At 35.5% G+C, this 22,984-nt stretch overlaps 1 protein-coding gene across 2 annotated transcripts in view; it reads right to left on the reverse strand.

Moving 5' to 3' along the window:
* Positions 1–22,984, reverse strand: part of TBC1D32 (TBC1 domain family, member 32) — a 78,607-nt gene that overhangs the window by 23,828 nt on the left and 31,795 nt on the right. For both annotated transcript variants that reach the window (XM_014966492.1, XM_014966491.1), the window contains exons 23-27: positions 21,186–21,274; positions 11,204–11,326; positions 9,933–10,041; positions 9,028–9,121; positions 1,086–1,211 (exon numbers count right to left, since the gene is read on the reverse strand). In XM_014966492.1, the coding sequence (XP_014821978.1) occupies positions 1,086–1,211; positions 9,028–9,121; positions 9,933–10,041; positions 11,204–11,326; positions 21,186–21,274 (541 nt within the window). The remainder of the gene's footprint in view (positions 1–1,085; positions 1,212–9,027; positions 9,122–9,932; positions 10,042–11,203; positions 11,327–21,185; positions 21,275–22,984) is intronic.

Genomic DNA, 22,984 nt, shown 5'->3' on the forward strand with positions numbered 1-22,984 from the left:
CACACACATTCTTCCAAATGGAAGGTGAAAGCTCTAATTTGCAATCACTTAACACTATAGACTCAAGCTCGTTTCAAATGAGTAGTAAGGACAGAAAGCTCAGAATTTAGAAACATTCAATAGTTATTGACTTTAACCACATTACACAAGTGACAAGTTTCTTATTAGCTATTTTAATATTAAATAAGTTCCTGTACAAATGAGTTTTATACAGGATAACTTTTATATTGCTATATAATTTATAATAAAATTCAGGACTCTTATGTAAAACACAAATGCTTGGTTATTTGATCCCATATAGAAGATATTTCATTCGTCTTCACTGTCAGTTGTATCAAATTTAAAGGGAAAGATTTTGTCATGTGTAAACAAAAAGCTAGACTATTACTCACCATCTCACCATAATCAGAGTTCCTACAGAAACGGAAGCCAGTAAGTCCTGAAAATACCTCACTTCTTTATTGCTACACAAGTTTATATGATCTTAGAGGTGAATTATTACATCTGATTATTTACATCATATAGGTGATCACGGTTTTTGTTTTGGCTGGTCTATTGTTTTAACTGATCTGTACCAATGCTCCTGCATGAGCACACTCTTCACTAGAAAATACATATGAAAATGAAGAAAAACTTGAATGAGTGGGTTCTTTAATGTTTAATATGGCTTAATTCTGAAATTTTTTACATTCATATAGTTTCCCAACCCATCTTAGCATCATTCATTGATCTCTGTGAATGATGCTTTGTTTTTTCTTAGGCTCTCTTTTCCATTTTCTCATCATCTCAATAATGGACCCTTTAGAGATCTGAAACAAAGACTTGTATTTGAGCCCTCTTTCTGTGACAAACTTCACTGAAAACAGCCAACACAGAGGGATGATGGCCACGGAGAGAGAAACATAAGACATGAGGCATAAACTTTGTTTTCTCAGGAAAATCCCACTGAAATAGTTTTCATAATCACCACAAAATTACTGACTACTTGTTTAGATAATGGAATCCCCAATGAAACTGTAAAGAACGATTGCTTACTAGTGGCCTTATGCTTGCTGGCTTTGTTAAACTCAGTAAGTGATACTCACTGGTTCCACTGATGACATCCGCTCTGGCTTTCATGACTTTGCAGAACTGTTTTCTACAAATTTCTCTCCACCCCATTTGCTTCTCTGGACTTCTTACAAGTGATAAAAGCTTGTCAAGATCTTTATCTAGAAGAAATGAAAAATGAGTCTGTAATTATAATCTTGGCTTTTTTTTCTTTTTTCTTTCTTTCTTTTAAACGTAGTATGTAATTAATAAGCTATTAGTTACAGAGCATGGTAGAAAGAGGTAGATGCATTTGCAAACTAGATACCATTTCAGTGAAGAACAGGAAAGTCAGACACAGCTGAGAGCCCTGTTATTGCCCGGTATTTTGGCAGACTTCATATGTTAGGAATAAAAGACTAAATAAATATCCCTTATCCTATGACAATTAAAACCGGAGAAGCAGTCCTAAAGCTTACGACATTCTGCTTTATGCAGAACAGAAATATTCATTCTAGTTACTGCTGGGTTTTGAACATTTACGACATTACTGAGGGACATTATATAACTCCTCTAAAGTTATTACTCCTCTGTCCTGAAATGATAAGAATTGGAAAGATATTTTAGAGAAAATAGTTTGGCATTTCTGTATGATCTCACCACTGATAATCTAAAATAGAAGACAGGCAAAGATCCTCCACCAAATATCATTGGTTTAATAATAAAACCGTGAGGTGGCAGATTGTTGTGTAGAACAGGAAATAAAGTTTGTTAAGACAGCAACATAACAAGGTTCCGTAGAAAATTACTGCTTCTTTCGGTAAGCAGGTTTCCTGCAGGTGCTTCTACTATGGACAGATATTGGGGGCTATATGTGTGTGCCTTCGGGTTGCCAGGCAGATTTTGTGAAAATACATTGGGCTGCCCATGCTATGAGAATTCAGCATTATCCAACTTTAGCACAAGAACTTAAACTGGGACAAAAGGTTACACTAAAAGTATACTTTTGCTGTCACTGAAATTTCACCTTGCAGGTTTCGGGTTAATATTTAGAGAAACTCAGAGATTTAAATTGAGTTTTCTGAAGAATTTAGGTGCATCCAACATACTCCGGTTCAGGGCCACAGGCTGCTTGCTGGTGCTGTCAGAGGCTGTAACAATATAATTCAGGCATTTTCTAACTTCTGAATGCTTTACTTTTTACCTGAGCACTATTATTACACAGTCTTTTGGTACATTTTTTATATATGAGGCACAAATGTATCAGATAACATTTTTCATTATATGTGCAGCTTGCTTATAAATAAAATTTGTGGAACAGTTTACAGAAAGATTTTTATGAAAGATTCCTTTTAAATGCAAAGCAAGAATTTCAAAGATCACTCCTTACTGTTACTTTTACCTTGTTATTAAAGACACATTCACTCTTTACAATAGGGAGATGCCTTCAAAATTAAAATTGCCATTGATGCAATAACAAAAGGACAGTATGTTCTCTTCTCTCTTGGCTAAAAGGTTTTTTTCCCCCCTCTGTTTTCTATTAAGTTAGAGGAAATTACAGATACTTTGCCAATTTTGTATAATAAAGTATCGTAGACTGAGGCAGTAACTTCACAAGTAGCTGAGTCTCACAGAGGTTTGAAAACAGAAGCAGCACAGTGTCAAATGTAAAACCAGCACATGGAATCGCACCTGAAAATGTTGTTGGCTTTCAACAATGAGATGTCTGTACTTAAAGCCTTAAGAATTTTTTCTTTAAATCAAACACCTTCTGCAACCAAAAATGTCTATCTTGGAATTCGCACTGAACAATCACAGAATCACCATGGTTGGAAGGGACCTCTGAGATCTCAGCAAGCTACCATGACGCATGATGACACAGCACACTAAATAATATATGCAAGGTAGAGATTTAAATAATGCATACACATGCTTGGGCAAAAAGGAAATGATTTCTTGCTATATGCAACATTTATTAAAAAATGCGAATATACTGGGAAGGACTGACTATCCAAATTCTATTTTGCTGAAGGCAGAACAAATTTCAAGTTCAAATGCCAAGTAATTTTTTAAAGTAATTTTATGTAATATAAAACTGATCAAACCGAGTTTTCTAACAGACAATACTGACCCCTCCAAAATGGAAACAACCAATTAGACCGCCCCTCTTCAGGCAGCTTGGTTCCCAAAGTACTCGATGCTGCTATGAGATATTTTCTGGTCAACTCGAAGGGAAAAATAAAGTTGCTATCTGTAAAAAGGAAAATGCACATGCAGTCCCGTTGTGCACAGTCCCTCTGCTGTGGAACCATGCAGTTCCCATCGTTAGGAAAGGCCTGCAGCCTGCACAGCTACTCACTGCTCACTGAGGTGATGAAGGTTCTTCATACCTTGCAAGCTCTCTTTTGTTCTGTTTCTACATTTTGGATACTATAGCAATGAATTCTGTCATGAAAGGTGACTCCTGATGAAAGAGTCAACAATTGCTTGAGCCAGTCTATGGCTATTTAAATATTTGCTGTTACTTTTACTTCTTTATAGTATTTCAGTTTTCCAATAAAACTTAATTGTTTCCACAAACAAAATGCTATTTTCAAATTATCTTATTCTTTTAAGATGATTAGAATATTTTCAACAGAACTACAATACTGCATATAATTTATTTTAAGCTGATCTAAGGACCTTAATGATTTACAATCTGTAAATTGTCTCCTTGTCATTGGAATTTATTATACAATACATATTATTTCAAAAGAAGCTTATTATAGTAATTTAATTATTGTCATTAGTAATGATTTCAAATTAATCTGAAAGTTATTTGAGGATAACAAAGGAATAAGTCCTCAGTTATTACCCTTCCAAATAACATGCACTGATGCTTAGAACAGCTTACACGAGTATGAAAATTGAATGTGAAAAAGGATTTATCTTAACTTTTTTTTTCTTAACTATTCTTAGCTTCTTATTCTTATTACTGGTTGCTCTGTGTAGCCTTGTCAAGAAAAATAACCATGTTTACTGGTTTATGAAGCTATGGAACTGCACTATAAATAACCTACAGTTACCTACATGTATGAAATCTGAACCACCACATCATGATTTCTGCAAGTTTAAACTGATCTCATTTCCTAAAAGATGCTGCTTTCTAATTCTTCAAATAATTCTTCAGCTACCTTTTGTGTCTAAAGCAGGTAAGACCTAGGAAAATCCATAAATGTTTTAGAAAATGTCAGAGATGCCACAAGCCCTTTCTCATCTGATTGTGTTTTGTGATAAAAGTGTTTTTCTGTGACTAAGAAACTAAGACCTATAAATGGATGAGCACCTTAAGTCAAAATCTAAATTTAGACATAATAAATAACCTGACTATATAGTATTTGACTACTACATGAAAACAAATGCATATAAGAATATATATTTTAGGAAAGTCCATATATATTTCTGATAGACCTGTCCACTTACTTCTCTTTCATCTTTCATTCATTGAGTAGACTTCTTAAACAGTGTAAGACAACAGGCTCCTACATGAATACTGAGCCAAATATAAAAGGGAGTACAAGTCAAAGAAGTGCAGGTGATGAAGACATTTATGTGAAATTATAAGGGGTAACAGGAAAGCTAATATAGCTAGTTGACAGGGAAAATTAAAAAAAATAAATATTTAAAATGAGAGTACTAGTTTCAGGCAGATATCAAACACACCCAACCAACAAACCATGACTGAAAAGAAAACTTATTAAAAACAAAAACAAAACGAAAAACCCAAACAGAAACATGGCAGCACCTTCCCATTCAAGTTAATGAGTACAAAGCCATGAACTCTGAGAACAGTGGCTGAGATAAAACATCAAAACTTTAAGAACATTATCACAGGAGGCTTTTGGTAGCAATTCTGGACTGTACGAGTCAAGAAGAGAGTAAGATTAGTGAATAATGGGTTGCCAATGTATATGGAAATGCTCAGCAGTGAACGTGTCATTGCAGGACACTTATGGACACTACTCTTCAGTCACACTCATCACCAACTGTCATTAACTGCAGAGCTAGAAGAAAAGGGAAACAGATCTGTCCAAATAGAAGAGTGAATATTACATTTTAATACAGTTCTAAAAATTTTAACTTTTAATAACCTACAGTGTAGTTAACATAACAAGTAAAAAGATCATTAAAAGTTGTATCTTGAATAACAAAGGACTCTATATATATATATATCACTCTTTGAAAACCACTTAATAGTTCCTCCACAAATTATCTTACTGAAATAATAATTGAACAATTAAGACAAAAGAAAAGCAACAGGGTATCTCGCTGCAGTGTAAACAGGTGGAAATGGCATAATTAATTTCCACATGTAAATAATGATCCGCATAAATCATTTTAAGCTTCACTATAAATTATCTTTGACAGAAGAGAACCATTAATATACTGCTATCCAATAGTCTTCCAACTCTAAATGCTAGCTGAAATAATTGATGCACATTAATACACAACCAACCAAGGTTTTTTTTCCATATATCCTTTCCTACAGACACGAATACCATACAGGCAAACACCTGACATCTGCAAAACCAGGGCACATATTTGAAAGAGTGAATTACTTAAGATTTTCCTCTTAAGGATACCTATATACTTTTTGGGTCAATCTACCCATTAAAAGTGTTGTCATGAAATGGAGGAATTACTCCACCACTCCAACATAATTACTAATTTTACCACCATAAATTATGATAGCTTCATTTTTGATCCAATGAGGCAAAATATCCAGTTGCCAGTGTCTGTAAGCACCACATCAGCACAATATAACAGCAAGTGTTTGAAAAAAAAAAAAAAAGGTTCTTCAAGATGCAGTCTTCAGGCCTTGGTGCTGGGAAACAAATGTTCCAGACACACTGCAGAGTTAGCACTGCTCTGCTTTTTCATACAGCTAATTAGTCCTCCTCCCTTCCCGCCCCAAACTGAGCAATCAAAAAAGTGCCAGTGCTGCATGTTTTCTTCACAGAAAATTCAGTGTGAATAACACTTTTTCAGTGACCACCCCTCATGTGCTGCTTTATCTATGATTTCCATTCAATTAGATACAGTCACAGGCTACATGACACCTCGGGCTGTGGAAATGAAGCTTCCTGTTCCCTGACCTCAGTAGTACATAATCTTTTCTGTGAGCAACAGTCACACGCTAGTTCCAAAATATTCAGAGTAATTTCAGCCTGCACTCAGAAAGACAACTTCCATTACTTGAGAGACACCCCTGGGAAACAAAGGTTCTGTTATTGCATCTGTCCTTCAACTCCATCTGAAGGGAGGGTCAGAAGAGAAACACGTTCAGAGACAGCAATATCATATCTGAGTGCACATTTGTAACCCGTTTTTTTCCCCTCTCCTCCCAGCCAACTCCAATATCTGTACTATAGACCCTTTTTTTTATTAAAAAAAAAAAAAAATAATCAACTCAGGTTATGTTTTTACATTTGACGTCACGATTGCATGATGGACACAGAACTGATTTTCAAAGAAGAAAGAAAAGGTAAGCTTCAGGAACCCACATCACACAGGTAATAAGAGAGGAGGTAAATAAGAGATCAGGACAGACAGACTAAAACCTACTGTTACAGCCTTTCCAGGGAAAGAAGCCGTACACTCTTTAACAGCAATAAGAATCCAGCAGTCTCAGTTATTCACTTAATAGAAACATCCCCAAAAGAGGACAGGAATGATAGCACCCAGGTTAGGTAATGAAACGCCGCAGCATGAAATCTGAACACAGACAGCTCCAGGGAATCACAGAAACCTTCTGCTGGCCTTCAATCCTCAGTGACAGACACAACAAAGCAGCCATGCACAAGTGTTTGCACGGCTGTGTGAACCCTGTCCATACCCCTGCAGTGAAGCAGAATTAAAATTTAACAAGTATTTGCCTAAAGCGTTATTAAAACCTGCGAGTAAGTTGCGTAACACACAACATGAATTCTGAATATTCAAAACATCAAAGAAGTTGTTCTTAAAACCTCCAATGATGATTTCATGACTTCCAGATGTATCCTACTAAATGTTTTTTACTTATTTGTAACAAATCTTTATTGACAAGTAAGCCAATTATTCCCTTTTCTGCACAGGGACATAGAAAACAATCAATCTGTCCTCCTTATAACTGCTTTTAACATCCTGAGACCTTCATGACCTTTGTCTTTTCAGCATCAGCCAGCTCCAATTATTTCACTCTCTACTCAAATATCACAATTCAAAGTCACAATACATACTTGTGCTCTAGAATCCCTCAAATGTATTTGTTTTCCTCAGACTGCAGTGCCTGTGCTAGAGATACTCCACCCAAGGACTCACCATCTTCAACTGACAAAGATCACCTTCTGTCTCATCTAAATCTAACTCTCAGATCTCTCTCACAATCATATTTTCAACCTCTCTTGCAAAAGAGCACTCCTACCAGTGCCATACTGTAGTGCTGAAGAACACAGTTCAGATATTCTCCATCTTCTACTTCTGCTCTTGATTTGTTTTTTAACAAGCATTTCATTCTTGATCTAATTATTCCGATACATTCTTTCAAAGTAACTTAAACATCCTGAAAGCTTCAGTCTGGCAAATCAGAAATTCAGAGTTTGGTGGACGAATAATTTTTTTTTTTAAATGAGAACTGGAAGAGAGTACTTTCAATGTTTTCTTTTTCCTTCTTTTTCAAACAGCAAACAAAATATTTTGTTTGACTATAAAATTAAATGTTCTGTTCATTTTTCAGTTATATAGTCTTTTACTTCAGTTACCTTTAATATCAAAAATGTCATTTCAAACTAAAATATTGAATACTTCATCAAACATGTTTGCAATCCTTTGCAAACCTTCATTTCAGCAAATTTACTGCTAGTCCAAAAGTTTTACCCAATCTTTCCCAGCTGGTTGTCATCCACAAAAGTGACAACTACAATCTCTATTCCATTATCCCACTAGTTAATGACAAGCAACAGAATTGCCCTGAACAAGAAAACAGAGAGGTTCTGTGGATTACAATAAAATATACTTTTCCGGTTCAAGAGCAATACTACCTGCCCCCTTGAAGGCATATTTAAAACAACCGGGCACCCACTTTATGGTGACTTGATTGTTGTCTTATGAAAATTGCCCTGGAAAGCCTGGAACAGTACTACTAAAGATACAGAAAACTCCCTCCTTTTATAACTACATGGCCTTTCCTCTTGTCAGAAAATGAATTCACCTTTTTTATTTTTTTCTAGATATTTATAAGACAACAATTTTTTATTCTGCAGTTAATGAAGAATTTCTATCACTTTTGAAAATCTACACCTCCTATGGAAATTCACAAATAATTTCTAATAAGTACATCTCAAAGATACAATAAACATGAACAAATACAAAGCATTATTTCCTAACTATAAACCATTCCTCAGATTCTTTTGCATTGTCTATGCAAATTAAAACCTTAAAATGGTTTTTCTGTATGAATTAAACTGCTTTGCCTAGATAGTCCTTCACAGGATTCTTCAGTCTGCCTACATTCCAAATTGATGTTCAATGTGGAAACCAACTATCCTAAACCGCTGTTGATTTCACACACCATCAGGCTTTGTAAACACAGGGATCTGAATCATGAAAATACCGTACAAAAAAATTTGTATCTTAACCATACTGTCTTCCTTCAGTTACTAGAGAGATGATATAAATGCATCTCATGAGCCACCCACCTGAGACCAGCCAAAAGGTTAATCTTGAAGTTTGCATAAGAATTAGATTACTAAACAGAGCTTTGCAGATTGACAGTTACACAAAGGCAGACAAGCAAAACCAAACCAATTTATTTAGCTACAAATGCAGTCAGCAATAAAAAAAAAAAAATCCTTAAACACATATAAGATTATAATCTGGAGGATGGAGGGGAAGGGGGTGAGGAAGAAGGGAAAAAAAATATTAAAAAATCAACAGAGATGCTTGTTTGACACGTACACTGTTTGCATGCTTTGTATGTACCTTGTCTGAATTCAGCTTTCCTAGGAATTTCTGCAACATAGCACTTTGGCAAAGGGAACGATGAAAACATTGGCCAAGGATATGGATCATTGCCCTAGAAACAGGACCAGAAAGAAACTGATTTAGGAGAATAATTAATAGCACTTGCTTGATAACACGCAGGTTTACTGCCTATGCACCAAAATTATGCTTGATACTACAATTTGAAATTAGATATTCCATAACTAAAAAAAAAAAAAAAAGTTAAAGGATATAAAATCCAAAAAGCATTTGAGCCAGAATTCTTTCTGGCATATACCAGTAATAGTTTTGATTTTACAGGTGTTTTTTTTTTCAAACAAAAAGGAAACTGCAGATTTTTATAAAATTAATAAAAAACCCTGCAAAACAGTATTTCCATTTTTACACATTGATCTAGCTGCCTTTGCTGTGCTGACAGTAATTCACATTTCATCTTTATGAGACTGACAGCCACTGAGAAGCAGAATATTTAAAGAAGCTGGTTAACAAACACTGTATTGTTAGACATCGATGAAAGCTCCAGCCATTAGATACTGCAGATGAAAACCCAAATTCAGAAAAAAGAAAACTCAGGAAGATAAAAGTAATGAAAAGACAAACTGCATTCACTTTCACAGTAGAAAAAGAAATATTAAAAATGAAGCAATATAAACATTTCATCTGAAAGTGGTATGTCCTACACACATGCCAATCTCCAGAGAGTAGGAACAATGGATTTTTTCAGTGTATCGCTTCTTGAAAATTTTAGCCCCTTATAAATCTAAAGGTGGGACAATACTTCTTAATGTTAAATAATACTCCACATGGTGAATTAGCAGCAAAACTGTTCAATTAATGAAGGTAGGAGTTATGGAAAGAGGAATTGTTAAACTTTAGATTCTAACCTTATCGAGTACTCTCAAAGGCAAAATCCTTTCCTTTGGTCCTCCAATCAGATTTATCCTTACAAGAACATGGTTTCTCTCCACTGATAGACCATCAATTATAAAATCACTAGGAAAAAAAAAAACCAAACAAACAAACCACAAAAAACTCCAAAAATCAGAACCACTTCAATTAACCAACTGTTTAATTCAATAAACTTTAATGAGCAAAAATCCCTTGAGAAATATACTGGAATTACAACACAACCTGGAAAACACAGGCATAACGAAATAAACATCAAGTATTTTGAGATGTCTGCAAGCATTATCTTAGCTTCATACCTTCTTACCTACTGCTGATGGCAAACATCTGAGCAATGGGGGGACACAAGAGACAAGAACACTTCAACAGCTTCGTTATACCCACATGCTCAGTAATTAGGGACGTGCTCAGTTAATGGACCATCAAGATTTACTCCTTATTTGGCCTACCAGCAAATTTGTACTGTCACAAATAAGCAACATTATTCATAACTTAACACACAACCAACTTGCTGACCGAAGCCACTGTGTAGCTCAAGGTATACATTTTTTTTTTAAAGAAAAAAAACCAGTTTTTATACAACAAGTTTCTTACAACTTTTTCCTTCTTAAGGAACAGTACGTTTCATCCTCAAATGGTATATAACATCTGTGTCTGCTGAGATTTTACCCATACTCTTTGATTTAAATTCTGAACTGGTCCCATGTAGCAAAGAGGAAAGTTCTTAAAATTCAGCATGCTGAGAGAAAGGACAAAATGTCTGTGACTAAGTGACTGTCCACTTCTGTCCCCAAAATATACTTTGCTATTTGAAACAACGTATTGTGCAATTTTATTTAAAAGTCAGCAATGGAAAGTCACAGCAGTTGGAGAGTTGACCGAGTTATAAATAAAAAAGAAACAAAATACAAAAAAAGAAACTAATTAATTTCTTAATTAATTAACATGAAAACAATACACTAATTTTATATTAAACACATAACGTGAAAGAATAATATAAAACAAAAATTAAAAGACATATTTACACCCACAAATTTTGCACTTTTTTTAAAGAAATAACGTAAGATTGACACAAAAAAAACCTGAGAAAAATATTGATGACAAACCCGCATGAAAGTAAACTTAAGCACATCAGAAGCCAACTTGAGTGAGAGTGTTTATATGTTGAAATACACTAAAGTATTAAGGTATTTGTTCTCAGGAGAAAAGTTTGAGAGTTAAAAGAAATTTTCCGTCAGCCACTGCTTACCCTGGTCCTTCTGAGGTTTCTGTGACATTTTCCTCCTGAGCAGTTAGTAAAACCTGTGACACTTTATACTGAGTCTCCAAGAGTAAAAGGGTATTGAGCTCACAGCAAAGGACATTTAACAACCTGCAGAAGGACACAGTGAAACGATAGCACATCAGTCAGGAATCCAGTAATGCAGAATAAGAGAAAGGAGAATGTCTTTATGACATCTCAAAATGGAAAGAAAAAACCCAAACCCCCAAAAACTTGAAGTGTCTGAAAAATACCCAGACACAACTGGGTCACGACCACTCTTACATTGTTTCTAGGTACTCAAGTGGCACAGCTTGAGCAAACAGGGAATGGTTCACAACAGATGTTTTTGTGTGCACTGAACTACCAGAGAAAACATTCACTGGTCAGATCAGTCTGCTTTTGAGTTCGTATCACAGAATTACAAAAGTGACACAGACTTCATATGACATTCCATGTGAAATCTGAAGAAATCATACAATAATAGGCTGGTAAGGCAACTCAGAATCAGGTTGTCTAAAGGGGAGGAGGGAGCGAGATAAAAATACATCTTTCCTTTAGAAAACAGCCTTCTAAGCATTTCTGTATAATCAATTTGAACACAGTTCAAAAGCAACTGAACATTTAACGTAACAAAAATATTTTTTTTTTATTTCAGAGAAACACAAATCGATGGTAAATGAAATTAATAAACAGAAGAGCACGTGACAGCACATTACATGCAATTTTCTTTTATAACTTCAAGGCATATTAACAGTGAAAGTACTCCAATATATTTTATGTAAATCTGACGCAGGGCAATCCAAGTCATATTACTTTTTTTTTTTTTTTTTTTAACTCAGCTATTCACTGTAACACAACAACAGAATAATTTCATTGAAAGCTTCCTGGTCATGGAAAATAATATGACTAAACATTCTTGTTGCTATTTTTATTTTCTGTTCTATCACAGTCATAAAACATAACATAAATTGCGACTGATCAGCATTATATTTTGCATTCATATAAGACTTGATATGGACTACAGAACACATATTGTTTGAAATTTGTAGTCTGCTAGTCAATGCTTATTTTCTTCCATGTAATTCCCAGTATGCTTCTACTGACAATAGTAAAAATTTGCAAGCCATTCTCTGGATAATTTAACACCTGCAAATTCACACAATTGTGGTGTTTCTTTTCTGTTGCTTTTTTAATATAACTTGATCTTTTCAGCTTCAGTCCTCTTCAAGTTTTATTTATTTTACGTTAACTATTTCCTGTCATTGATTTGTTTTATATCACAGGAGAAGAAATGACAGTTCAACTATAAATTTTTTTTATTACTATATAGAAGAAAAATTCACAAAAAGAGCACTGAAACCATTATGAAGATGGACCATTTCTTCTGCTAAGTATGATGACTTTAAATGGCAAAGAACCTGTTTCCAGCAGTTAAAAACCACTTGGGAGAAGACTGATGGCTCAGAATGCTTACAACGCCTCCTCTGGTACACAAGGCAGAGAAAAAAAAAAAATATAACAAACCATAAGCAAATAAAACTAGGTAGAAGGCACAGTGGTAAGATAAATGAGAAAATATACGAGATCTAACATGAGCAGTTATGCTTCAGCAGCCTAACTCTGCTGGAACATTCTAATGAAATTTTCATCTACATGGAAAAATTAATTTTAAAATGCCATCACTGAAGTATACATATTTGGTTAAAGGTAATATTCCATTGCTTTACCTTCCAAAGACTAAAGTTTGAAACCAAAAAAAAAAAAAAATAAAAATAAAAATCACATTTTAAAGCGTGTATATTTGTGAGCAAGCTTGAGTATGGCTGTGGAGGTTTTGTTTGTTTGTTTTTAATTGTATTTGGAACATAAGAATTTGATCAGACCACCCAGTTCAATATCCCATCTATAAGGAGTGCATGGTTATGAAAAGATATAAAACCTTAACAGATATAATACAATAAAAATAAAGCATATATTTTTGAGATCTATATAAAAATTTCATTTTTAAAGCAGAATTCTCAAGCTAAATGTTGCTGAAAAATTGGAAGATATGCTTTGATGCAAGGTCTTGTACCTGGGGGATAATCTGCTGAACATGAGACAGCAACATGCCCTGAAGGCCAACAGCATCCTGGGCTGTGTAGGGAAGAGCATTGCCAAAAGGTCATGTGAAGGAAAGGACCCTTCTCGCCTGTCAGTACTGGTGAGGTCAAGCTGGGTCCAGTTCTGGGCTCCCCAAAAAGAGCATGACATGGATGCACTGCAGCAGATCCAGCAGAAGACCACAAAGATGACTAAGGGCTTGGCCCATCTGACATAGAGAAAGAGGCTGAGAGTGGAGAAAGCTCTGCCTGGAGAAGGCTCAGGGGAGATCTTGTCAATGTGTATAAATACCTCACAGGAGAGTTTGAAGATGGAGCCAGGCAGTGAAAGAACAAGACTGTGATGGTGATGAAACTGTGGAACAAGTTGCCCAGAGATGTTACAGGATCACCACCCTTGGAGAAAACTGTAAACAAGACTGGACACAGCTCTCTAGTCAAACCCACTCTGAGCAGAGCAGTTGGACTATACAATCTTTAATCTCCCTTTCAACCCCAATTCTAAAATTCTGTGAAAACTACTACTAAGGTATACCATATTCCCAGAAACAAACTGCAATACAGATAAAATAAAAGGTTATCTGAAGGCAGTCTTTTATAGGACAGTAATTTTAAAGACATTCAGAAAAATCAAAATACATACCACAGTTGCGAAAAAATGGTAGTAATAAGTAATTTTGTTTCTGAATTCTGCATTTCATGTCTTACATCATCCCTGTCTTTCTTTGATGTTGCTCCCAGGATTCTCCCCCTTCAACTATAATTTCACAACTAACACTTCATTGTAGAAATCTCTAGTCTGAAAGAAGGCATGCTAACTAATACTTGTGTGCCTTTGTAAACTGACTATCTCCTCAGATTTGATAGGTGAAATCATAACATCTTTAATTACAGCAGAACAGAAGGTCCTTCATGGGATATAAAACAGTCAATAAATAATTTAAGCTGCTAAAAGAAACTTGTTAATTTTTATGTCGCCTCTCTAAATTTCTTCACTTGAAAACAGTATCATTAAGCCACCTATGAATTTTACTGAGTTGCTAAAAGCACCTGTTATGAGGACAGATAATGGGAAGAAGATGAACGCTGTAACTTTGAATGTCTCCCCCCTTCTTTCTTCTTCCCCCAGCTCTATACACTGAACAAGATGTCACATGGTATGGAATACCCCTTTGGTCAGTTGGGGTCAGCTGTCCCAGCTGTGTCCCCCACCAACTTCTTGTGCCCCCCCAGCCTACTCGCTGGCTGGGCGGCGTGAGGAGCAGGAGCAGCCTTGAGAGCTTAGCAACAACCCAAAACATCAGTGCTTTATCAACGCTTATTTTTATCCCAAATCCAAAACGTAGCACTATACCAGCTGCTAGGAAGAAAGTCAACTTCATCACAGCCGCAACCATGACGAGAGCATTTATCAACACCCTGAGCTACACCTGGGCACTGGGAGCTACTACCTCAGGGCAGTCATGTTTCTCCCAGCTGACGGGCACTGGAAGGTACTACCTCAGGGCAGTCATGTTTCTCCCAGGAAGAAAACTCAGAGACGGATGCATTCCTTACGACGTTTTCCACCTGAAAAGATTTTTCAAAGAGCACCTACAGCACTTTTGCTACCCAAGGCACTTACAAATCACATGTAATGTGATTGCTAATGGTAAAAGAGTTTCCCTAGCTAAACAAAAATCCTTTCATAAGCATCACTTGCCAGCCTAGAGCACTCAGAAGTGAAGCAGATTTTAAATTGAAGGAAGTGTTTTCATTTCCTTCATTGAAGTTAAAAATAAAATAAAATCAACAAATAAGTGACATAATCTGCTATTCCTCTTTTAATAATTATAAGTTGTTTTAAATTAATAAACCTAACAAACTTCTATTAACATAGAAACTAACAAAAACCCAAATTAACAGGATAACTATATGGTGTGGAAGCATGCCAAAATAATCCCCTTGCACATCCTCATCACTACTAATGTAGACTCTGTTTTCCTTTACCTTTGGACTATTAAACAGGGGTGAATTTACAGGACACATACACTGTTCAGTGATCACTACTGCAGAGTGTTTTCCCTCACCCACATCCAGCAGGCACGCTTGGAAGGAAGATGTTCATCTCCAAAGAACTACATATCACTTACTAAGCAGAAAACACACTTAAAATAATAGCAAATGGATCATTAATTAATTATTACCTCAATCAGTTGTCCTTATTTAATTGAAAAAGGTTTGGTAGACAATAACTGGAGGACTACATAGTGTTTCATGCTTCCATCATAAGAATTCTTATCTGGTAGATGCAGAAGGAGAAATAAATACAGTCAGGCTCAGTTCCTCCCCTCTCTCACCACACCCCCGAGAGGAGGAACTCTATGAACGTGGCTTTCTTCCCCTCACAAAGACATGGAGACTTTGCATGCCACAAGGATGTGGCATGAGAAGGGTTTCTTCAGTACATCCAGCCAATAGCACGGTAAATGTTATTGCAAGAGAAGAGGTACCAGCTTGTTCTTCAAATGTTAGTGATCAAAAAGATTCATCAGTGACATTAAACAGCGTTCGTAGGCTACGACAGGGCATTTAAAATGAAGTTACGTGGAAAGTAAGAGGTACAGCCTTATTTCTGGCTCTGCAAGATGGAAAAGAAAACATGAAACTAGTAAAAGCGTGCCATGTTTTCTAAAGGGGAAACTGAAATTGATTAAAACCAGTATTAAATAAAGTCTTGCTTCATTTTAGAATGAATGAGATTTTAACAAATTATATAAGACCATTTTCAAAAAGCTTTTGCTACTCATAATGCTTTTTGATAAAGAGAATGAGAGGATAAATCTAAACAGCACGTTGACCTGAGGAAAAAGAATCATCAGGATTCATATCTTCTACCTTTAGAAAAGGAGATAATTAATGGTCCTTCCATTGTGTTGTAATCATTAAAATCACACATTCTTTTAATTAACAAGACACATAAGGTAAGTACAATTAAGGGAAAAAATTATTTCATATGCTGAAGCTACATCATTATTAAAATGCAGCGGGTGTGTTTACAATCCAGATGAAAATACAATGAAAAAGAACACATGGGTGCTTATTAGCTGGATTTCCTAAAGCCACAAAGTTGTCTCTTCCCTATCTCACATGTTTGTTCATCTTCCAGCTCCTGTAGGAGATTCATTCGCCTGGAATTCACTGGAGAGCACTAGATCAAATTTTGACTAATACATACTGCTCTGAGGCAAATTTCAAGATGCTGATTGATTTTGATGTCAATATAGCATGAGCCATTGAAATTCTCTTTCCCAAATGTTTCCCTTACTAGTTTTGTAGGCCCACAGCCTACACCTGTTGCCACTAATACTGTTTCTCCTGTTTTTTATGCAAACTGACTCAGTATTTTGGAGTTTATTTTGGAATATTAATACTCTTTAGGGACAGAGGGTTGATTATTGAAGGTAAAAATCTGGTACTTTGCCACACTTTATTCGCGCTCACACAGCACTACTAACATTCAATGAAAATTGAGTTTCTGAATAGAGAGAACAGCAATATGTGAATGCCTGGATAATGCTGTAGGCAGATGCTTTGAAAATATATTTTATGCATATATTTTCTTGGCAGGCTGTAAAAACTTACAGCTCATGGATGTATTCACTATACTGAAATACTACATAAGTTGCCTTGATGCCGTATAATTAATCAGTCTGAAATAAAAGAATGCTACAGCTGTTTACTCGATCCCTTTCCCAATATAAGTTACAGAGATTCAAAGAGTTTGGCCTTGAAAGAAAGATGGTTAGGATCTCCAGTGTCACACCTTTATGAAGTTTTTTTCTCTCACATCCAATAATTTCTAAGATAAAATCAATGGGTACACTTGTATAAGAGAAATAAAGCTGATCACTAAATTAAGAAAATTCTCTGCGTTTATTATGTTAAAAATGTATTTTTAACTTCTGCTGTGAATTCTCTTTCTCTAGGATTTGTGCTCTGACAGCAATTTAAGTTCAGAATCTTCTAAAATAGAAAGACTACTGAGAATTTTTGCAGAAGTTCTTGTGCACCCAGATTTTCAGGCTGTACAAAAGAGTGGCTGAGACAGCCTTCAGTGTTCTTTTATCAACCAATATTGGCTGATTGAGAAACTTTCTGCTTCTAGTAAGTACAATTATGCTTTGAACTTGAAAGTTGAACTGACAGTTTGAAAATCTTTGTATACACAAATTCGGAATTTTTTATATACTTTCACTTTTCTATTCTTATCTCCAACTTATTGCCTAAGGCTTCCCTTTAAATAATAATTTTTAAAAGAGACTTGATGTGAATAAAAGTTATCCTAGATGCACACAATAGCTGCAATTAAAGGAATACCAGATCAGCATCTGTGAAACTACTGAAGAAGAATCCTAGACCAAGATACTTCCAAGTTAAGAATTACAAAAAATAGAGTTGCACTAGGCTACAACTTGCTTCGAAACTCAGTATTTTACTTTGATCACACAGGACCTAGTTTGCATCAATGCACTGTAGGAGTATTCTTTATAGACTGATACTGGTTATGCAAAACTCTATCTACCTTCCCTACATTTTCCCTTTGACTTCTACTGCGTGCACACTGCTCTTGGGAAGGGGCAAGCCTGAAAAGGAAAGTTGACAGCGGAGCCTCTGCCGGACTGTCCTTCGTAATAATAGTTCAGGATTCATACTTACTTTATTCAAAATGAAAACAATCATCCACCCAAAAATGCAATATTAACATTAAAAACAAATACATACATCTGTGCTTTTTGGATTAAACAGACTGTGGAAATACCTATAGTTACACAGCTAGTAACCAAAATAATTTTAAGTCACTGAAGCACAGTATACACATGAAGAAAAGCACAGTCCTGTTGTGGTTTAACACAGCAGGCAGCCAAACACCATGCAGCCTGTTGCTCACAACTCCCCAGTCCCTGCAGTGGGACTGGGGAAAGAATTGGGGTGGGGGGGGGGGGGGAATTGGGGGTTGAGATAAAAACAATTTAATAGGACATCGAAGGACGAGGAAATAACAACAATAATAATGACAAAAGACTGCAGAGAACAAGTGATGCGCAGTGCAATCGCTCACCACCCCGTGATCAATTGCCCAGCCTGTCCCAAGCAGTGACTGCAGATTCCTGCCCACTGGGGAATCCCTGCTTAGATACTGAGCATCATGTCTGGGGTCTGGAATATTCCTTTGGCCAGCTTGTCCTGTCTGTGCTCCCTCTCAGCTTCTATGGGAAGCTGAAAAAGCCCTTGACTTAACATAAGCATTACTTAGAGACAACTAAAACAATATGTGGTATCGACATTATTCTCACACTAAATCCAAAACACAGCAGCTATTAGGAAGAAAATTAACTATTCCAGCTGAAACCAGGACAAGTTCTAAATTGCAGAAGTTGCTTAACATTCAAGTAAGCAAATTTGCAACTCTTTTGAACAATAGAAGTGGGTTGAAGGACCTCAGAGCCCTCTAAATTAAAACAGATCCGAAGTTCAGCACTCAGCTCTGGGTGAGCCACACGTACAGTGACACCTGACCAAGTACCAAACTATCCAGCTGTGTAGATCTGTGAACTACTAAAGAACGTGCATTTGGCTGTATTATTGGTATTAAGCCTAGTGGAAAGAAATATTTCTAGACAAATTTTTCACCAAAATCACGCGGCCACAAAACTGTTAGTTCAATGTTGCAGTTATCATAAACATTTAAATATTTTAATTCTATATAGCAGCAAAGAGAAATGTAGATCTTTTGCTCTAATTAACTTTCTAAGTTTTCAGATCTGTTAAGCATCTGCTATTATTTGATCTAACTGTTGCTGAATTTGGTATTCTTAAAGAAATCTGGTCAAGAGGCAAAACAACTACACAAGGCAAAGTTCACTTTACAGAACACACATACCTGCTGTCAGCAGTGCTCACAGAAAAGCTCATGGAACTTGGAATCAAAAGGTATTTAAAATGAACTGCTTACCTCATCCTCAGATAATATAGCCTAGAGTTTCTTGCCAGCCTCAATACTGTAAACAATACAGTAATCGCAACAAATTCCAGAATCATCCAGAATTCTAGTATCGTTTTAATAGGGAACTTAGAATAACTATGTAATAATAAAAATGCGTGCAGGCGATTGAATTAGTCATAATAATGACTAATGACTGAATCTGTTAAAAATCAAGTACCACTGAGATTCCAAAAGTACCTGCAGAACACAAAGCATTTATTGAAAATTATACTGAAATGTTTTTTAAAATTTTCCTCTTTCTGATTACTAGCTATTAAAATACCTACCACTTTAAGAGTAGGCTTCATACTGAAAATACTACTTAATCTTTTCTTGAAATCTGGCATTTTGACTGGATTTTCACTTGGTTTCTGACTTTGTCAGTGTCCAGCAGAACGTGTCATTACCACAGTGACCTCTGAAGCTCATCTCACCTGTGTAACAGCACAGCTTCCTTTACAGGATTACAGATGAGCTTGTCACATTGCTCATATGTGTAGTTATGGGTAGTTCTGTTGCTCCACTGGGTATAGGCTTTGCTAAAAATATTGTGAGCATTCAACACAACCTCAACATGATCCACGTATTTGTGTACCAGTCTCCACCTTACGGCACGGGAGTCAACTGCCTATGCAATCAGACTGATTCATTCATTTCTGCCTATACCTTACGAGGGTTCCTAGTATCATCGTAGAAGAAATCTCTTCTTTTACCTTATAAAGATAGAACACAATCTAAAAGCCAACTATTATTTTAAACTGTAAAACGTCTCACTTTCCCTTATCCTTAATTAAATCAATGGGAGTTCTATTAAGTTTTTTATGGAGTCAATATAATCCTAAATGAAGAATAAGATCTTATTTTTCAAATTTCATTTTAGGACTTCTCATTTCTATTCAACTAGTGATTTCCTTCAAAGTAGCATTTATAACTTCTGATTTATATGACAAAAGCATATATCTCCCAACTCCAAATTCTGTTACTGTTCACCTCCCCCATGCTCACCCTTATCAGCAAATTGTACTGTATCTTATGCTTATTCATATATAGTATGAAATAATTTTACTGTGATATCGAAGTACAAATTCAGCTGCAGAAAGCTAATGTTGCAGTATTTAATCAATTGTGCTATGTCTTGCCCAAGAGACATTATCAAAGTTTTCCATACTATGAAGCAAAATCCAGCAGATCTTCTACTTCAATTTCACAAAATATATTCATAACAAAAAGGTGAATTCAAGGATTCATACACGCAACTTTAGAAAAAAAAAAAATGCAGAAACTAATTTCTATGTTAAAATATTATACAGCACTAAATATTACAAAACATGAGCATGACAGCATGAGCACTATTTTAAGCATACCTTCAGGTTCCAGAAATATTTGGGATCAAATACTACTCTCCTTCTCAAAGTTAGTTTTGGTGAAATTGGTGAGAATTAAACCGATACATTAAAAAAAATAAAGTACAGAGAGACTAGATAAACCAAACGGATATAAAATGGTAAAAAATACCTTGTTTATTTTAGTATTTCGTTATGATTTTTGTTTTATGCACTACAATGGATGTTCTTTTCAATGAATTAGGCAAAATAACAACATGCAATTTCTATTACTGCTTATCATACTACAATATATTCATTTACAGGTAATAAGATTAGATTCATTGCTATTCTCATTTTGTAGGCCATTTTTCATTTAATCATCTTATGTTAAAAAAGGTGGAATTTCACCTTCATGCATAATAAAAACCAATGTTATCTCATCAGAAGCAACACATCCAAGCATGTTATATTCTATTTAGTTAATGTGACCAGAGAATAAAAAATGAGCATCTTACCTCAGACCAAAGATATGTGATTGTTCATAACTGAATAAGGAATGAATTTTAGCTTCTGAATTCAAAATTATAAGCCTGTCAATAATATCCTGCCAAAGGAAGACAAATGTAAAAAACTCACGTAGGATATTTTATTTTATGCACATAATAGTTTCATAGGAATGTTTACTATAAAATGAGACCCCTTATTAAACAGCATACTGAAATTATTTCTGTAAGATGGGCTTTTCACCATAACAGCCAATGGTAAAAAGAAACCATACAGGAGGTTAGAGGGAAAAAAAAAAAATCTCAGTTAAAAAAATAAATCACTAAACATACAAAAAGATCCTCGCATATCAAGTAGTGTAGTTTTTATTTAGTATTAAAGCACAACAAAAATGTTAAAGTAGGGGTTTTGTATGTTTGAAATGTGTATACACTTATTTTAATGAAAAGAACAGCAAATCCTTTAGTATAATACCCTTTCTAACACTTGTTAGTACTACATGCTTCAAAACACAGCCATTTATTCTCAGTGTAACAAGGCTTAGCTTGGATGTTGAGGCTTACATCTTTCATCCTACAGCATCTCATGTAACAGACAACAACCTGTGGCTGCTTCCCACTTCTTCCACAAATCCAATCTAATTATCTTCCCCTCTGGTTCACTGCATATCCAAACAGCTTCTGAAGAAATTATTTCATTAAAAGATGATGTTATCATCTCAGAGACAGATTGCTGTGCTATGGTCAGAAGAAAACTACAAAGTCTTATAGGCTTTATTTAAAAGTTTGGATTTAATCCAAATTATTTTCTCCACGTTTAATAAGTATAGTCTCAGAGACAGCAGAGAGTTATTATTCAAATGCTGAGATCAATGAGTCATTTCAATATGATATGAGAGAAAAGTTAGGATCCATACTTTCACGAAATCAACCAAAGCTCTGTTTTTCAACACAGAAAAAAGTAAACATCACAAGTTAAACCCTTAGTACCAGAAAAAAACACAAACAACAACAACAAAAATGCTCTAGAATTTCTCAGAGTTAACTCTATTTTAAATAACAGTGCATTTTATCAAGAAACAACAACAACAAAAACGCTCTAGAATTTCTCAGAGTTAACTCTCTTGATAAAATGCACTGTTATTTAAAATAAAGTGAAACCCTATTTTCCCTAATAGATTTTTTTGGGCAGTAAGGGAGAGGGCTAGAAAGAATGTCCTTTTTCCACACAGTATGTTCACAATAAAATTCACAACAAAATAATTAAACTCAGACCTCAAGGCTGTTCATAAAATTGTTAATGCAAGCAATTGATTTTTGGGGGTTTAGGGCTCTTCAGATATCTACAGGTGCAAAGAGTTAAATGCCAAGGGATATTTCTCTGCCAACAACCACCTTCTCTCATCTATACATCAAAGCTTGGAGCCTGCAAAAGAGTAGAAAGAGCAGGCAGAGAGAAAGGACTACTGAGAAACAGACCAACCTGTAATTTGGGATATTAGTAAGGAAGGCAGTGAACAAGGTCCAACACAAAGATGGACCAGAAAAACGTGCAGATAAATCTGCACTGCTCAACTACAGTGCATAGCTTAAATACTACAGGTAGGATGTCATCTACTTTGAAAACCTAAGATACACCATCTAAATATAAGCTTCTCCATGAATCACTGGGCGGGGGGGAGAAAAAAAAAAATTCACCTGCTTAAACATGTCTTTCAAAGCTACAGATCTGGAGGGTACTTTCCCAGCCAGATTCCACTGAATGTGCGTACTGGGGAACCTCTCAAAGGAAGAGTGAAGGCAGACAGAAG

Source organism: Calidris pugnax, unplaced genomic scaffold (genome assembly GCF_001431845.1).
Source record: "Calidris pugnax isolate Ruff unplaced genomic scaffold, ASM143184v1 scaffold31, whole genome shotgun sequence".
In the NCBI taxonomy this organism is placed as follows: Eukaryota; Metazoa; Chordata; class Aves; order Charadriiformes; family Scolopacidae; genus Calidris; species Calidris pugnax.